Raw genomic sequence first — 17,217 nt, forward strand, 5'->3', positions numbered from 1 at the left:
AAAAACGGACTGCATCTCCAGGATGAAAAGAGGAACATGTATTTAAAAAATGTCCTAACTAACATATCGTCAACATGAGTTATGCTCGTTTAGTTAACTAAAAGCTGGTATCCTAAGGAAGAACTTCCACTCAAAGAATAGTATATCAATAGTTGTTGATCGTGCAGGAGTGTCAAACACAAACAGCAACCTCAATATGAGATTCATGTGATACTACAATAAACCGAGCTTTTTCTTCACGGGTGCCAACATGACTGCTCTCACTAAATTCAAAATGTAATGTTACTCCAAAATATGTTATTCATCTAAATTCTCCTTTAGTAGCATATAAACATCATGACTAGCAGATAAAATCGTTCGCTCGCAATTTTTTAAACTCTCCAAAAAACATAAAGTAAACTAAATACTATTTTAACATTTGGCATTGCCACCGCTCATTAATTACAACCAACGTGATAATGATTCTAAATAAGGAGGTGGGGTGTACTCATATATCAACGTGGTAATGATTCTAAATAAGAATGAGAATTTACAGGTAGCAGTTAATGTATATTTGGTAAACAATTAAGAGTGACTATTGTTGACTGCATATGGTGAATAGATAAGGATGAACTCAAACTTCCGTTTCTACCCCACAAAAAGTATGTTGTGTGTACCAAACATCCTAGCATATTATTCTATAATAGTCTCTGACTAATGGACCTGTCAGTCCTATAAAGACCCACCTGTCACTGAGTTTTGATACTAATTTTCAATGTTGCACGAAATGTAATTACGCATGCCATGCATAGGATCCTTGGAGGGATAACTGTCTACTTACAACCCCTTTTCACCCTATATAAGGGAGTCCACCTCTTCTTTCTTACCAGAACACATCCGGCCATATCAGTTCAAAAATAAAGAACACATCCATATCTCATATTGATTTCTTAGCAAGCCAATAGTAGAGGTAAAGTTATGGCTTCCTTAAGACCCTTCTATATATCTAGGTTGCTATTTGTAGTAACACTCACCGTTGTTCTTTTGACTATGCCAATAGGTATGCCGAGGAAGGAAAGGCGGTCGGGTGTCGTGTACATCGAGAATGATGAACAGCGCAGCGTCACCTTCTCCAAGAGACGTCTAGGTCTATTCAAGGGTGCTAGTGACCTAGCTGCTGTCACAGGCGTGAGGGTTGCTATCGTCCTTGAGACAGACAGCAGAAAAATGCACTCATTTGGAACCCCATCAGCTGACCCCATTATTCATGCCTTCCTGTCAGGAGTTCCACCTCCAGAGCCATTGACTGATGAGGCGAAGAAAACCAGGATTTCATGGCTGCAGAGGGAGGTGTCTCGTTTGGATAGAGAGAACAACGTGGAGGAAAAGAGAAAAAAACAGTCTGCTCAGTGTATCAAGGAGATCCAACAAGAGAATCCAGTCATGGTGGCAAATCATCTCTTCTCCAAGGACGAAGATCTCAATCTTGAAGATCTGACCAAGCTCTTCAATGAACTCTTGCATGTTCAGCAAGGTACTGGAGGTCGTCTACCTCCACTTGATCATGGTCATGAACAAATGACTGGTGATTCAAGCGTGTCACTGAACCTAGTACCACCAAGTAGTGCTCCGCCATGGGGTAGCGCTGAGACTCCTCCTTCGCTGCTGCATCCATTGGGGTCTCACCTACTTCCACATCAATCATTGACTCCGGTTCTGCCACCATCAGTACCACAAAACAAGGTTGCACCACCTTTTTCTGTGCAGGTACCACGAATGTTGCAGCCCACACCACTGGCTTCAACGCCACCAACTCCTTATCAACTACATGAGTTACCTCCATCGCTGGAGTTACCTCTTCAGAACTATACAAGTCCTTACAACGTTAACACAATGGATCCAGTTCAGAACAACACAGGTCCTAACTCAACCTTTCAGGTCTACTCCGGTGGTAATGACTTTGTTGGCGATGATCCGTTTGGATATGATCAATGGGCATATGTTCTTTCTGATCAGCCGCGCGAGAGATTCCTAGACACGGATAGTTACTTGGGTTATCAATCTACTGATTTAGGCCAAGTTCACATGGGGAATGATGGATTGATTGATGGCCTGGCGCAATCTTCTTCTAGCGGGGAAGATGGTGATGTTGGCACAGCATAAGAGGGACTTCATTAGGTTCTAGTTAATGATGCCATCGTAATGCTATTTTACAGAAATAGCTAGTTATGCTTCCATTAGTTAAAATGTTTTCCATTTAGGCTATTTCTTTTATGTAATACCTTCAAGGCAACAATATACATGTTAAGTTGGATATTATGGGTCTTGAGTCAAGATGTTTGTTTTGCAACTATGAACCTTACATATATTCGTACATTGCTTGTGTTTACATTCTAAGTAAATAATTGAGATTATTTTTGTTGAAAAGGTTTTTGTTTTATATCTTGACAGTGAAAATAGGAACATGCATTTACAAAAAAAGGTGTCCTACCTAACTTTTTTGGCGAGAACCTACCTAGCTAACATATTTTGAGTCAAGATTTACTAATTCAACGAACCATGTGCACATGAGGTATGGTTGCTAAATTAACTGGAAGCTAACAAACATCTAAAGGTAGAACTTCCAGCGAAGAGACATGCAAGAGCATCAGTACATAGTTGTCCTGTAGAATTAGTTTTGTTTTTTGGGACACCGGCCGAAATTTTTTCTGGAGACACAAAAAAAAAATTCGGGAAGAACTTGCAAGCACACAGAAGACATGACTGATTAAACGTGAAAATTATTCGGACGTTTTTTACATCTGTAATTTTCTTTGAATTTACAGTTTATTCCAGGAGCACATGCACGAATGCTCCCAGGGGCCAATTTACCTCTCTCCGAGATGGACTAATGTGTGCCATCACTCAGTTTCTATATGGTAGTTTTGTTCTTCTGTTGGTTATTAAATGTATAAAAACATCTTTTAGATGGAAGAAAATGTGTGAAAAAAGCTGTGAAATTCTGTTATTTGGTTGGCTGAATCGAATATAAAAGGTTTTACTGGACCGGAGATAGTAATATATTTGGATGTGTAGGATTTGAAAATGTACAAATTTCATTTATCCTTTCTTTTATCAGGATTTTACTCTAACAGTGCATATCCAGGAGAGAATCGATCCCTCGGCCAGTAGAAAGAAAAGTTGCTGGGTCGTCGACCTGCCAATGCTAGATGGAGTATTATTGTCTTCTTCGTCCTTTGAAACATAGGTAGGATTTTTTTGCCTTTTCATTAATTAAGCAAGGAGATTTTTTATCCAACAAAGGGTCCAGCAACACCGCAGAACAAAAGAACCAGATTACTCTCCCAACAAGTTCCCAAGAGGTTTAGCACCGGCAATCCCCAATTTCTAGCTTGCTCTTTAATTTTGACAAAATGAGGGCATCCGGCATCATGAATTTGTTGTGGGAGATTCCTGTACGTTTTGTCCCTTCCATAATTCCCAGTTGATGAGAATGAGAAGGGCCGGCTACCATGGAGTTGTGCCGACAGTGATCTCTAACCAGCAATGTCCACCAATTAATCACTAACCGAGCATGAGAAAGGGATTCCTCTCCTTCACTTACTTCCACATCAGCCACCGCTTCTTTTCCACCACCATCGGTGCCCCAGCAAACATTGGAACCACGTTTTCACCACCCAAGTTCACACTACTGGCGCCTTCGTCACCACCAACTTGAAATCAAGTACAGGATACCACCGTCGTCGTTACAGTTACTCCTTCAGAACTATGCAAGACTGCAAAGTCCTTACATCACAAAGGAGACACCTGAGAGAAACAGAAGTACTAACTCAACTTTTGAGCACAATGTGGAGGATTCACTATTATTGGTCTACTCAGGTGGTAATGACTTTGTTGTTGACAATCTGTTTGGCTATGACCAGTGGACTTATGTTCTTTCTGGACGGCATACTACAAGAGATTCCTAGAGACGATTGGGTACTTGAGATATTACAGTACTGGTGTAGGCCAACCTCACATGAGAAATGATGTATCAATTGGTGTGCGCCACAGTCTTGTTCTAGTGGAAAAGATCATGATATTGGCTCATCGTATATATAGGGACTTAATTAGGTTAATTCTGGTTAACTCTGCTATCATAATATTTCTCGTTAAAACATTCCACTAGTTAATTTTGTTTATTTAGACTATTGTATTTAACCTCTTGGATGCAACAATATGCATGTATGCTACTCTTGAGGATATATCGGGACTTCATTATGTTTTGGGTCTTGTGTCATGAAGTTTGTTTTACAGGTATGAGCTTTACATATAATTGTGCACTGCTCGTGTTTTCTTTCTGACTAAATAATCCATGTATTTTATTTGTTGGAAAATGAAACTCTTGAGGATGAAAAAGGGGTGTATGTATTAACAGAATTTCCTACTTACAATATTGTGGGTCGAAGATTATTAATTCCACTAACTGCACGAGGTAAGCTATAACATCTCAAATTTTCAAAACTCTACATATGCATTGCATCTCATAAGCATCATAGCACCTTTGCATTTAATCACATTTAAAACCCCAAAGTTAACCCAGAAAACCCTTTTACAAAAATGCTTTTATTTGATTTTGACCTTTTTTTTATTGCTTTTGATTAATTGCTAACCCATGAGGGTTTCGGCATAAAAAGGGGTTTAATGCATATATAAAGCTATCCCATAATTTGGCTTTTGAATTTGTTTTGAAAAACAAATTATTTTGATAGTTTAAAAGGCCCTAAAGGCTAATTTATAAGCAAAAGTATTTTAAAATATTTTATTTTGAGGGAACTCTTGTCCCAAAAGTGAATCATATGAAAATATGATTTTACAAAAAAATTTGCAATTTATTTGGATTGATTTGGAGCTTTGAATCAAATTTGGTATTCAAAAAATTTGAAACTCACGACCCCCTCTCTCTTTTCCCCCTCCACTCGAGCGAGATTACGCCCTTGTTTCGTCGTAATTTCTCACCGTTTCCGCCACTGCCGCCGCCTTCTCAAGCCCACCGCCGGCCAACCAAGAGGTCCGAGACGCCGCGCGCAGCTTGTGACGCGATTCGTCTTGTCTTTGGAGCTCCGCAGCCCCGTCGACGTCGCCGCCCGAGCTCCACCGCCGGCCGCCGTTCTCCGGTCGTCCTTGGCGACACGTCCGTCGCTCCCGAGGGAAGCCGCCGCCACCACCGAACTCGCCTCGCCGAGCCGCGTCCGCCCCGCTGCTTCTCGAGCCCGAAGAGTCGCCGGAAACGCCGCGCCGCCGCTCCCCGTTGCCGCCGCCGATCGCCGGAGACCTGGCCGCCGCCGGTAAGCCCCAAACCCCCCTCTGCCGTCAGATCTCAATTGAACGGCCAAGATTAGAACACTAACCGAACCGGTACGGGCCACTCCCGCGCTGCCACGTGTCCCGTATAAAATTAAAACTTATTTCTCGGCCGAATTAAATGGTAACTTTGCAGAAAAGCCCCTCGAACTTCAAATCATCATATCTTTTAAACCGTTTGACCAATTTTGGAGTTTTATACCTTTCTGGAATCCTCACAACTTGCAGAATCTTTTGGCATAGTTTAATTTTGACTTTGAACAACTTTACTAGAAGCCAATTACAAAATGCTTAATTATGGTTTAATATTCAAATGAATTATTTCAAACTAGTTTTGAGCATGTTAGCTTGTTGAAAAATATTTTGAGTATACTCTCTATCCATTAGGACCAGAGGGGAAATTATTTTGTAAATAATATTACCACACAAGTTTAATCTTGCTCCAAGCTTTACAAAAATCAAATAAGCTTTTATTTAAAGCTCATCTTTGTTTCATACAAAGTAATTACCTCTTTGTTAGCTTATAATTTGTCCAAATCTTTTGTGAGGCTTTCTAAAACAGAAACTAAACATGTTGCATTTAGAACCAACCTAAGAGTGCATCATCATGACAATTGCATCATAGCATGTTTTTGTATTGAATAGCATGTTTATTGTGTGTGTGTGTCTGTGTGTTTTCTTTTAATTTTAGATTGTGTGGATTGTGAAGTTTGTTGTTGCGAAGAGTGCGAGAGCTACCACAACCTTGGACAAGGCAAGTTCACTTTGATCATCTTCCAAATATTTTTACTATGCACGAGTCGTTTTATTAGTTGCATTAGGAATATTATTTGTACCTCTATGCTAGCTATAAATCCCAGGTAGTGTACTTTACCGTTGCCATTACCTTGCTACCAAATTGCCATCGATTGTAGTTGAATGCTAGGCTGTGGTAGTATCGTGGGGGGAAATTAATACATTATGATATTGTTATGCCTATGGAGAAATGAAATGTTTTATTAGAGTAAGGCAAAACAATTAATTCAATGAACCATCCTGGGTGGGCGGCTTTGAGAATTTTGAGGTTATGCAGCGTCAGGTCCATTTCTATGGGTCCCTCTGAGTCGACTCCCCGTGGATTCGGGGAAGGATCATCCATGGACGCCTCCCCGTGGATTCGGGGAGCGCCTGCGTTGCAAATGTGGAATGCCACCTGGGGTAACCGAGACTGGACTAGTTTCCTATTTAGTAGCTTCCAGTACAACCACAATGCTAAATGGGCTCTGGCGAGACAAGAGTATGTTGTATGAACCTAGACCCGAGGAATTGTACTGAGATAGCATGTGTAGGGGGAGCGTGATTCTCTCGTGGTTTAGGGAATTACCTCTGAAAATCTCGTAATCGACGCCGTTGCTACTCTACCCTGAGGACAGCAACGGATTAACCCGTCGGTTTCTTGTGGGGAATGTGTACAAACTCTCGAGAGTGTCAAAACTAAATACTTAGCCGTGTCCCCGGTTATGGACAATTATGAGCAACTGGATGTGGAGCTGTAAGGAAAGTCTCACTCATTCTAATTTCTTAATAAAATGAATGGTTTGAACTTGGGTTTAGGAGCATTGATGTGTCTACTCAATGTCCTTAGTTTAATAGGAGCATGGGTGTGTCTACCCCATGTCCAATAGTGATAAAATTTATTTGATTAAAAGATAGGATTAAACAACTAAGCTTTTATGCAAATAGCTTTGAACCCCACCTCGCCACATTATGCATATACTTGGTAGGTTCTGTTATAACTCCTAGTGATTTTGCCAATACATTCAGTGTATTGATCCTAGTGGCTACATCGTTTAATGATGCAGAAAGCTCCGACGAAGAGTAAGAGTACATTCTGGTTCTTCGGGTTACGGGCCTATATTCCAACACGCTCTCACTGTGGTGTTGATGTAGCCCTTGTATCTTCCGTTTTCCGCTGTTGAACAATTGTTTTATTTCCATCTAACCCATGAGGTTATGCGAGTTTGTAAGTATTTTTAAATTCTGGATGATGCGTTATAATGTTGAGACGTTTGTTCTATGATATTATATCTTGAAACTGTGTGTGCTAGTGAGTCGATCCAAGGACTATCACTAAAAGCACAGAGATCGAACCCGTGTACGGAGGTGGTAGCTTCGTATGCTCGTTAAACTAGTTGAAAGCAAAAAGATCTCCAAGATATAACCTCGACTCAAGAGACAAGCATCAGTCTCTTGCACCGGAGCACCAACAAAAAATAACAGCCTGAATGTCAGATTCAGTTGATATTATGGCAAACCTAAAAAAAAATTCCTTAATGGAGGCCAATGACTTTTGCCATTAAGCTACTAAGATAACAGAATTAAAAATATTAAAAATATATGAATCCCATCTAAGTGATCCATTAATAGTATACACACCGTTACCAACACACACAGAATTGCCCGCAAATTTTGAAACTCTCCGTAAAAATAATTTAAATTAAATATTTTTGTATCAGATGGTATTACAGTAAAGAACATAACAATTATTCAAGAGAAACGAATTGCATTGATCTCCAGGATGAAAAGAGGAACAGGTATTTATAAAAAAAGTCTTAACTAACATATTGTCAGTCAAGCATTATAAATTCACTAACAACATGAGGTCTGCTCATTAAATTAGCTTGCGTCCAAAGGTGGAACCTCCACTGAAAAGAGCGTCAATAGTTGTTGCTTGCACGGGGACACCAACCAAATATAACAACCTCAATAGGATATTCATGTGATACTACAGTAAACCGAGCTTTTTCTTCACGGACGCCAAGATTACTCTTATTAAATGAAACATAACACCAAAGATATGTTACTCATCTAGATGATCCATTAATAGCTTATACATACCAACAGAAACAATCGATCGCCCGCAAATTTGGAAAGTACTCTCGACTAACGTAAACTAAGTATTGTTTTAACATATGGGGCATTGCCATAGCTCATTAATTACACTGAGAACAATGTTTCGAATATGTAATAACCATCCCATATGGACACAACCATTGTGAGGACCTAGGATTATGCAAACTTAATTAATGTTCCTCTTTCGGAGATTCAATTAACTGATGTACTCGTTTTCTCTTTTTTCTTTCTCAATTAATTGATTTATGAAGCGACACCAGGACAATATATAGGTCAGAAGGAGCACTTTTCCCTAGCTTGCTGTCATGTTGAGTTGAATAATTTAATTATGAACTCTATTTGTGACTGCAATGATATAAAAGTTGCGTGCATCGCATTGATGCAGAGTCAGGGTACGCTCTCCTTTCGGGAAAAAAGAAGAAGAAGATAAATGCTTCTTAGGCAACATGTTTACAACAGAAAGAGAAATGACACCTGAAAGTTTGACGGCTGGAGTAGATCAGCAAGCCCGGGAAGACCACGCAGTCACCAATCGGCTAAACAACAGCTGCAAGTGTTGCAAAAATGGAAAACAGATGAATCGCCGATTGCTAGATTGATCTAGAAAATACAATTAGATTGGTGATTGCTTTACCTCTGTGAGCACATCATCGCCGACGAAGGAGCACAAGTGCTCCGAGTGCTCTGTGAGCAAGAAGACGTTCCCCGCGGGTCTTCCTGCTGGTTCGACGGGCAAGGAATCGGCGACATCTTCCTCCTCTCTCTGGTCGAGCTCCGCCGCCTCGATTCCCCTTCTCCTTGTCAATGGGCTCCGCCGCCTCCACCAGGCCCTCTTCCCTGTTTGATTTCGTGCCCAAACCCTCTGGCCGCTCTCCCCCTCCGCCACCGCTTCTGCTTCACCACCGGCCACTAGATCCCCGGCCGGCATTGAACCCCTTGACGCCCGCAAGGATGAAGCAGTTGAGCAGTCTTCCGGCTTCGTTTTGGGGATAATGGACGATGTTGGAACTGAAACGTTCGAGGGGGCTATTTGCAAAACTAGAATGCCGGGCATCCTTCACCAGATTATCTAGCCAAAAACAAGAGGAAGCTAACTGAGCTAACTCATTTAGTGTATGCTCCCAGCTATCAAATGTATTTTTAATCATCTGCACACAAAATTGTCAAGTTAGACGCATTTAATACTCCATACATTTTCATGTACGACGACCAATCTGCACATACTCTCACAAGCTGATAGGGCAGCAATGTATTTTTCTCTTTTTAAAATTTCCTAGGAGTGCGCGTTAGTGTGCGTCAAAAAATTCCTTAATAGTGCATACACATATACTCTGGACCCGGGCAATCATCCTTCTTGCCCTGGCCCAGGGAAGCTATAGCGGTGTCTCTGGTGGTCACATCCTCAAGTGGAACGTGAGAAAATCGGTTGGACCACCTACATCTAGCGTCGACTGCAACATCGAAATGTTCACCAGGTCAAAGCCCTGCTCGGAAACTCTCACTGAGAGCCACTTTCTCGGGCTCTCGACCTCCAGTTCCACCACAAAAGTCAGAAACCTATACATTTGACAGGGCATCTTATGAGGTAGTACAACCCATAGACGAACGGTGTCTCACATACCCGTTGTAGTCATGCCTCACATACCCGAATGGTGTCTTACTCTCATGATCCGACACACTTCATAGCTGCGTGTACCGGTCCATGCAAGCTCCTAAGGTACTAAATCAAAGGGTCCGACGCTGGCAGGACTGAGCCATTGCTACAAAATGTAAGAACAGAAGATGCTAAACACATATAATAACTAATAATGAATTCAGGTGTCGATACAAGATATTCAGGGGCATAAAAGTACCGTTCATATTTGTTGTGCTTTCACTAATCAGCAACAGGAATATACAACGAGCTAGGGCTCAAAAGAGTGTCGTCACTCATGTGTCAACAGATGAAATGGAAACAATGATATACTACTGGTATTATTTCAGAACCATAACATACTAGTACGTAGAGTTCAGCTCACCATGACGACAAGGAACAATTTAATAGATTGCATGGTACATACGCTCGAAACATTACGGTGAGCGATAAACGGCGCTAAAAGCAGGAAGAAAGATCCAAGCAGAGCATTGTACAAGAAAGAACTCAGTGGTCGCAGTTCCTACACAGCCTCGTGGGCTAGCTAGCTAGCTAGATCCTAATATTCACACACAGGACGATTTCAGATTCAGCCTAAGCCATAGCTCGCACTTGGGGAGGCGAGGTTGGCACCGAAGGGGATCTCGACTCTTTCCTTCACTACACAGTGTGCCCTGCCATCTTCGAGCACCAGCACTTTCCCAGGAGGACATTGCAGAGTAGGAACCTGCTCTTTTGTCCTGGTTGCCTCTTTGCCGAAAAGACCTGCGATATCCAGATTTATGCCGCCCCTCCCTATCGTGGTCTTGTAACCAGCAGCCTTCATGATCGACACGGCGCCTACAACCATGACTGCTGTTTTAGCCATCCATCCGATGAAAGATCTGATTCCTCCCCGTGAACCGCGGCTCGACGTGCTTGCGCTTCTGTTTTCAAGCCCGTTCGTCCTTGTACCATCTTGAGTCGTGCCATTAGAGTAACCAAAAGCACTGGGCGAGTGCATGGACTTGGACATGTAGTTTGTCGGATACAGATCATCAAGCACAAACGAATTGGTCACATGGCTCGAGTAAGGTGGTAGGATGAGACCATCATCATTTTCAATTTTCTCACCAGCAAAAGCAGCAGCCTCATGGATCACCTCACAGTCCTCTCCCTTGTATTCTTTGAGCTTTTTTAGGAGGGATGTTCGACTGCGATCAATCTGGCCAAGGATGTTTTCTCGCTCATATCTTTGCTGGTGTTGGAGGTCCTGGCAGTGGAATTAAGGTGTTAAGGTACTTCACTTTTTCCAAAAGAGAAGCATGTGACAAAAGTATAAACTTGTGTAGGAAACAATTCAGTCCTATAAGTCTAGTGTGGCAGAAGAGGTGAACAAACCAAGAACAGAATCACATGGAGTAATATGCAACGAAGATATCAAGGCAAAACCCATATTCATGGTACTTCAGCAGCAATTGAGTAATAATATCAAGGCAAAACCCATATTCACAGTTACAAGCGTCAGCAGGAAAACTAGCTTAGTGTGGCAAGTGCCATCCAACCAAGTAACAAGTGAGCTAAAATAGTTTCTTCATAAGCAATTGAGTAATAATATCAGTGGCAACTATAAAATTGTAAAGTACCCTGGTTCCTGTTCTGCCTAAATTTGTTAATGCCACATACTATTATCTTACAGTAGAGATTTTGTGCAGCCAGAAAAGTCATGGGGGATTGAACCAGCAATACCATGAGCAAAATTCAGCAGAATTTCACAGTTCAGTTACTAGAAAGTAGAAATTTTCACGTCAACATTGATTGCATCTCTATGCCCCCTCTTTTGTAATGGCAATTCCATATCAAAAAATACCATCCTGTGCAACACACAGTAAAGTGCCCCCTCTTTTGTAATACACTGAAAACTGAAACTTCCCGTGTGCTGGGCAGAGCTACAAACTCTTTCTCCATGAAAACCACAGTCTAATGCCCGGTCGCTATTCTTCATTCATGTTCACAAAGAAATCTCTACCTATACTTATACGGTTTTACCTTCAACTATAAATAGTAAACCAGCATTGCTGATAGGACTGAGAAAAACCCTATCTTACAGTAACAGACTAACAGTAACACATTTTCACTCGTGGTCATGACCGGTCAGAACTCAGAAGTGAGACGCAGCCATCATGGTCATTAGTATACCACTGTACAGGACAACTAAATAAGGATTGTACTGCATAAACCCCAAACTTACCATACCAGCGACCAATCTAGTACACAAAAGAAGAACCAGCTACTAAAAATTGTACGGCAGAAGGCTAGAAGAGCAAAACACAAAACCCCATCTTTACCGACCGAAGGAACAGAGGCAAGAACCGGACCTGCAGGGAGGCGAGCTGGAGCTCGAGCGACTCGAGCGCGTCGTTGATGCCGACCAGGCTCTCCACCTCCGCGTCCTCATCTCCCCCCTCCACCTCGCCGCCTTCTTCTTCCTCGTCCTCACCGGCGCCCAATAGCGGCAGCTGGGGTCGGACGGCGGCGGCGGCGGCGCAGGCGGAGATCCTGGAGCGGAGGTCGGAGGCCCGCGCTAGGACGAGCCCTATCTCCTCCTCCCCTTCCATGGCCTTTCGGGGCACTACTGGCGGCGTCGGCGAGCAGTGGCAGCTGTTGGCGGCGAGAGGCTTGTTCTTGTGCTCGTCGTGGCTGCGTACGAGAGGGGGAGGGAGGCGTATCCAGAGTCTTTTTGTCTCTTGTTTCTGTCGAACTACCAGAATGGGCTTGGGCCGGATAGTAAAGTAAGCTGGGCCTCTTGCAAAAGTAAGGATAGGCCTCGGCCGTATCATGCTCTGGCCCGTTCCATTACAGATACCGTCTGTAGTACATCTGGCGCAGTACAGATTCGCAACACATCGTCTCCACGCGCCCCCGACTGCTCCTGCCCGACTACTCTCCTTTCCTCTTTGAATCATGCGGCTAGGGTTTTGACGCCGCCGGAAGGCCTGCCTCGCCGCCGGTTCCTAGAGCCTCCGTTGTCGGGATCATCTGCTGCTGGTTCATGGAACTACCGCCGCCGTCTTGGCCGGCGCCGCTGCCGCGTGGGCTGTCGTCGTAGCTAGCTTGGTAGTTTAAGGCACTGGGTAGTACTGTGAGAACCACTTTTATGAAGGAGACGTCTTCAGAACCATTGTGATAAAGAAAACTGTGGTGAGCGGAAAATTAAATTCAAAAAACATCGTATTGTGCAAGCTCACTAATGATGCCAGTGGTTGAGATTCGTAGCGTGAATTATTGCGAGTACTACACGGCGTCCAAACAAAAAAAAGCTGAGTTCACCACTCCTGAGAAATTTAGCAGCCGAACATAAACGGAAGGCGTAAAAGCACGGGAACACGCAAACCCCACACTGGTCACGGCTCGTGGACGCACCCAACTCCGCCGTGCCCATCAAGCCCATATGTAAAAAGCCCACCTGTGACTCCGCGCGGCCCAGCCTCCGTAATAACCTCGCAACGATAGCCTTATACCATCGATTTAATTCTGCCGTGTACCGCTCCAACTACGAATACGATAGCCTTATGGCGCGCGGATTTTTTCGATGAATCATGCCGGTGGAGTCCGCAATCACAGGTCGGCCGGATGCCGGTGGAGTCCAGAAATCTATGTCGATGAATTTCCTTGCGCTACGACACCTCCGGCCTGTAATAAATACCGGCCGCTAGCTTCCCACAATCTTCAACTTTTTTTTGAGAAACAATCTTCGACACCACTGACCCTTCTCCCTCCACGCAAACCACCATGAAGATCGTCTCGATTCTTGTCCTTTTCTTCGTCACCTTCAATGGTACGTGCGGTCTGTTCCTGTCTCCTTAATTATTGCCCAGCTTATCTCGATAATTTTGCTCTCGCTAATTTCTGTATCGATCTAATATACCATATGTGTAAAACATGTACAGCTGCTCGTGTCGACTCTCGGCCAAATCCTGATGATCGTCTCCGCCACCTCTTCGTCTTCGGCGACTCGTTTGGTGACAACGGCAACACACGACAGCCGCTGGTGGATGTCGTCCTGGGCACGGACAAGGTCAACCAGGATACACGCCAATGGTTCTTTCCGTATGGCTCCTTCACCGATGGGCGCGAGCACCCCACCGGCCGCTTCTCCAATTACATGGTCCAATCTGATCTCGTTGGTACGTCTAGATCGAGCTACTTTCTATGTATTCCATCTAATCTAATAAGCTAATAATTGCTGCTGCCATACTTTAATCCTTGCAGCAAACATCATGGGGCTCGCCGTAGCACCTCCTGCGTACAAGCTCACGAAGAAGAACACATGGGACAAGTCCGGCATGACCTTCGCCGTCGGTGGAACCAACGTGTTCCAGGCGCCTACTAGCAACAAGGCGGTGCCCACCCTCCGCGACCAGGTCGACAGGCTCGAGTCCCTCATCGTGGATGGAACCATCTCAAGGAAACACGTCCAGCACTCCGTCGCCCTCATCGCCATCTCCGGCAACGACTACGTGTTGGTCGGCGACGCCGGTGGCATGAACATCGGCATCGGTGCTTTCGTCAAGAACGTGTCGACGGAGATTGTCAGCAACGTGCAGCGACTGCAGGAGATGGGGGTAGCCAAGGTTTTGGTGAACAACATTCCCCCCATCGGCTGCGCGCCGTCGCAGACCATGCCGAGCGGCTTCGCCAGATGCGACCGCGGAGGCAACAACTACGCGTCGGTCCAGAACAGAGACCTCAAGAGGCAGCTCAGAGCGATGGATGACGTGCACATCATTGACCTCCACACGGCCTTCACCAACATCGTTGAGGGTACTACACACTACTAGCTACTCCAGTTCTGTTGTATGCGCTTTATAGCTTTGAACTTTACATGATACTGATGCATATTTTTTTAACGTATACATGTGTAGGTGAAAACACTGAGGTGTCGAGCTTCTTCGACGAGAGGTTGGCGCCATGCTGCAAGAGCACGGATCCAAGTGGGTACTGTGGGCAGATGGGTGACTCCGACTCGGACTTCCGTTACACGCTCTGCAAGAATGCCGACAAGTACTTCTACTGGGACGAGATGAACCCCACGCAGGCTGGATGGGAGATTGTCATGGAGCAGTTGGAAGACCCCATCAAGAAGTTCCTAGAGCTCAATTAGATCCATCATTAGCTAGATATATACACAAGTAGTCTTTATAAAATTTTATTTTATTTAGGTTCTGGGCACCCGTTGGTGCCACATCTGTTTAATTAGTTCAGCAGGTTAGAGTTGATTTCTAGGCGAGTATTCTGGATTTGCATAAACGTTTTGGTCAACACATCCTGTTCGTTGGTCATGAGTCAACAAGGCTTATCTTGTCCTTATTTTGGTAATGTTCTGAAAATTATATTTGAACCGAATTGCATTTTAGGTTTCTTTCGGCTAGACACTGGTATCATGCATGAATCCAATCAAACGAGGATGGAAGATAAATCAACTGACGCGTTACAGCTTTTGTCCCATAGTTTTTTCTAGTAGATCATAATTTGTTTCAGATTTTATGAGGAACGTTAAGGAAAACTTTCAACAGCTGGATGACGCATCTGGCGCCACAGCTAGCTATCGGATGACAATGAGTATCGACCAAGCGGCAGCAGATTTGCATACGCTTCCATCTCTTGTCTTAGATGCGTGTATTCATTTGAGTAAATTGTGCAGAACCACCGTAATTCAGTGAAGTTGTTGCACATATCACTGATTTGATCGATTGCGGCCAATAAGCGCGTTTCTGACCGACCGGGCCCACATGTCAGGTTGATCGTCAGGTGTCCAAGCCTTTCTCTCCTCTCCCGCTGACTGCGGGCCCCACTATTGTCCTCCTCCTCCTGTTCGTCCCGCCGGTGCTCTTCATCCCGTCGCCGTCTCGTCCCCGCCCGACGCCCTGACCATGCCACCTGCAGCCCTGCGCGCCGCTACTGTGCCGGCGCGGCCCCTGCAGCCCCGCGCCGCGCTGCTGCTCCGCCGCGGCCCCTGCCGCCCAGCGTGCCGCTGCTCCGCCGCCCCGCGCTACCCCTTGCCGCCTAGCGCACCTCTGCTGCAGCCCCTGCGGCGCCCCTGCCACCCCGCGCGCCATCGCCCACACTGCCAGGGACGAGGCGGGCGGCTTCGCCGGAAGTGGAGAAGAAGGAGGGAGGGAGAGCTGGGGGGAGAAGAGGGGGCGGACAGCGTTAACGTCAGTCAGCCGCCGCGCGCGCGTGACCCGTTCTGCGAGCCGTAGGGACTCCGGACTCGCGACAACGCCGACGTTCCTCCCGTTCTCATGGAGCCTGGCCTCCCTCTCGCGGATTAAGCCCGCGGCCACCAAGCCAAAGAAGAAGCAACTGGTGCCTGGGAGGCTGGGATGGCCACGTTGGGGAAGAAGAAGCAACCGGCGGCGGTGCCTGTGCTGATGTTTGCCGGCCACTTCTTGGAGCTTGCCTACTTGCTATGCGCCTGTGCTGCTGCTTGCTTGCTGTGCTGCTAGGGCCGCTGCTGCTTGCTCCTGTGCTGCTGTTGCTTGCTCCTCTGACCGGAGAGGAGTTATTGATGGTGGTGGTCTCAAGAGTACAAGCCGGACAAACCTAACTTGACACAGCTAACGCCATCTCGATCCAGTCAACCTGACATGTGGGCCTGCTCGGTCACAAACGTGTTTATACGTCGCAATCGACCGAATCAGTGCTATGCGCAACAACTTCACTCGGTCACAAACGTGTTTATACGTCACAATCGACCGAACCAGTGCTATGCGCAACAACTTCACTGAATTGCGGTGGTTTTGTGTGAAAATTAGTAAAAACGGTGATTTTCACAACAAGTTACTGAAATGTGGTGGTTCCGTGCAATTCACTTTGCATGCACTTTCATGGCAGCAGGGCAGGAGTAGTGCAAAGTGCAGAGATGATAATGGGATGCTCATCATGTTCGCTCTTTTTTTTTTTCTAAAAAAAACTGCAGTTCACCAGCAACTAGCATAAGATGTGCCAAGTGCAGAGAACCTTCTTTTCATATACTATACTACGGTAGTACTTGATGCTTTGGAGCATCCGCTTCTGTATGGATCTACTCAAAGTCTCGTAAGTTTGTCTGAGAACCAAATCTAAATCATGGTATTCCGGCTTTATTGAATCGCGAAACAAATAGTAATTGTACAGAAGATCCATACACAAACACAAAACAACGATCAACAAAGCTAAAAGCTTTATTGTACCCATTCGAAGCAAACTTTCTTTGATATACCCTTCAAATCTTGATGCTTCTCCGTGTATTCATGGACAAAATTGTAGAATACCACGTTTGTGCAAGTTGAACAGACCTCAAAGGTTTTGAAGAGTTGCATGTGTCGTCCACCTCAAACGATGAGAAT

At 44.8% G+C, this 17,217-nt stretch overlaps 3 protein-coding genes and 1 long non-coding RNA gene across 6 annotated transcripts; 2 read left to right on the forward strand and 2 right to left on the reverse strand.

The window, feature by feature from the left end:
* The first annotated feature begins 1,041 nt into the window (after positions 1 to 1,041).
* LOC104582313 (transcription factor RLM1) lies at positions 1,042 to 2,297 on the forward strand. Its single transcript, XM_010231772.2, has one exon. The coding sequence runs from the start codon at positions 1,042 to 1,044 to the stop codon at positions 2,140 to 2,142; it is 1,101 nt and encodes a 366-aa protein (XP_010230074.1). The 3' UTR covers positions 2,143 to 2,297.
* A 6,333-nt stretch (positions 2,298 to 8,630) lies between these two features.
* On the reverse strand, positions 8,631 to 9,257 carry LOC112269901. The gene is made up of 2 exons (XR_002962142.1): positions 8,849 to 9,257; positions 8,631 to 8,761 (listed from the first exon to the last, which is right to left on the reverse strand). It is a non-coding gene; the product is annotated as an uncharacterized LOC112269901 (long non-coding RNA).
* Positions 9,258 to 10,158: 901 nt separating this feature from the next.
* Positions 10,159 to 12,556, reverse strand: LOC100844400 (plastid division protein PDV2). Its single transcript, XM_003557550.4, has 2 exons — positions 12,205 to 12,556; positions 10,159 to 11,099 (listed from the first exon to the last, which is right to left on the reverse strand). Exons 1-2 carry the CDS (start codon positions 12,442 to 12,444, stop codon positions 10,437 to 10,439), a joined length of 903 nt encoding a protein of 300 aa, XP_003557598.1. The 5' UTR covers positions 12,445 to 12,556; the 3' UTR covers positions 10,159 to 10,436.
* Positions 12,557 to 13,430: 874 nt separating this feature from the next.
* Positions 13,431 to 15,237, forward strand: LOC100843838 (GDSL esterase/lipase At5g03600). Of its 3 annotated transcripts, none has more exons than XM_024457551.1 (4): positions 13,431 to 13,673; positions 13,777 to 14,013; positions 14,099 to 14,650; positions 14,752 to 15,237. In XM_024457551.1, the coding sequence occupies exons 1-4, from the start codon at positions 13,619 to 13,621 to the stop codon at positions 14,988 to 14,990; spliced, it is 1,083 nt and encodes a 360-aa protein (XP_024313319.1). In that variant the 5' UTR covers positions 13,431 to 13,618; the 3' UTR covers positions 14,991 to 15,237. The 3 variants fall into 3 exon arrangements, with proteins under 3 accessions (XP_024313319.1, XP_024313320.1, XP_024313321.1); XM_024457552.1 differs by having other exon boundaries at positions 13,431 to 13,664; positions 14,752 to 15,236; XM_024457553.1 differs by lacking the exon at positions 13,431 to 13,673 and having other exon boundaries at positions 13,791 to 13,994.
* The last annotated feature ends 1,980 nt before the right edge of the window (positions 15,238 to 17,217 follow it).

This window comes from Brachypodium distachyon, chromosome 1 (assembly GCF_000005505.3).
Source record: "Brachypodium distachyon strain Bd21 chromosome 1, Brachypodium_distachyon_v3.0, whole genome shotgun sequence".
Taxonomy (NCBI): Eukaryota; Viridiplantae; Streptophyta; class Magnoliopsida; order Poales; family Poaceae; genus Brachypodium; species Brachypodium distachyon.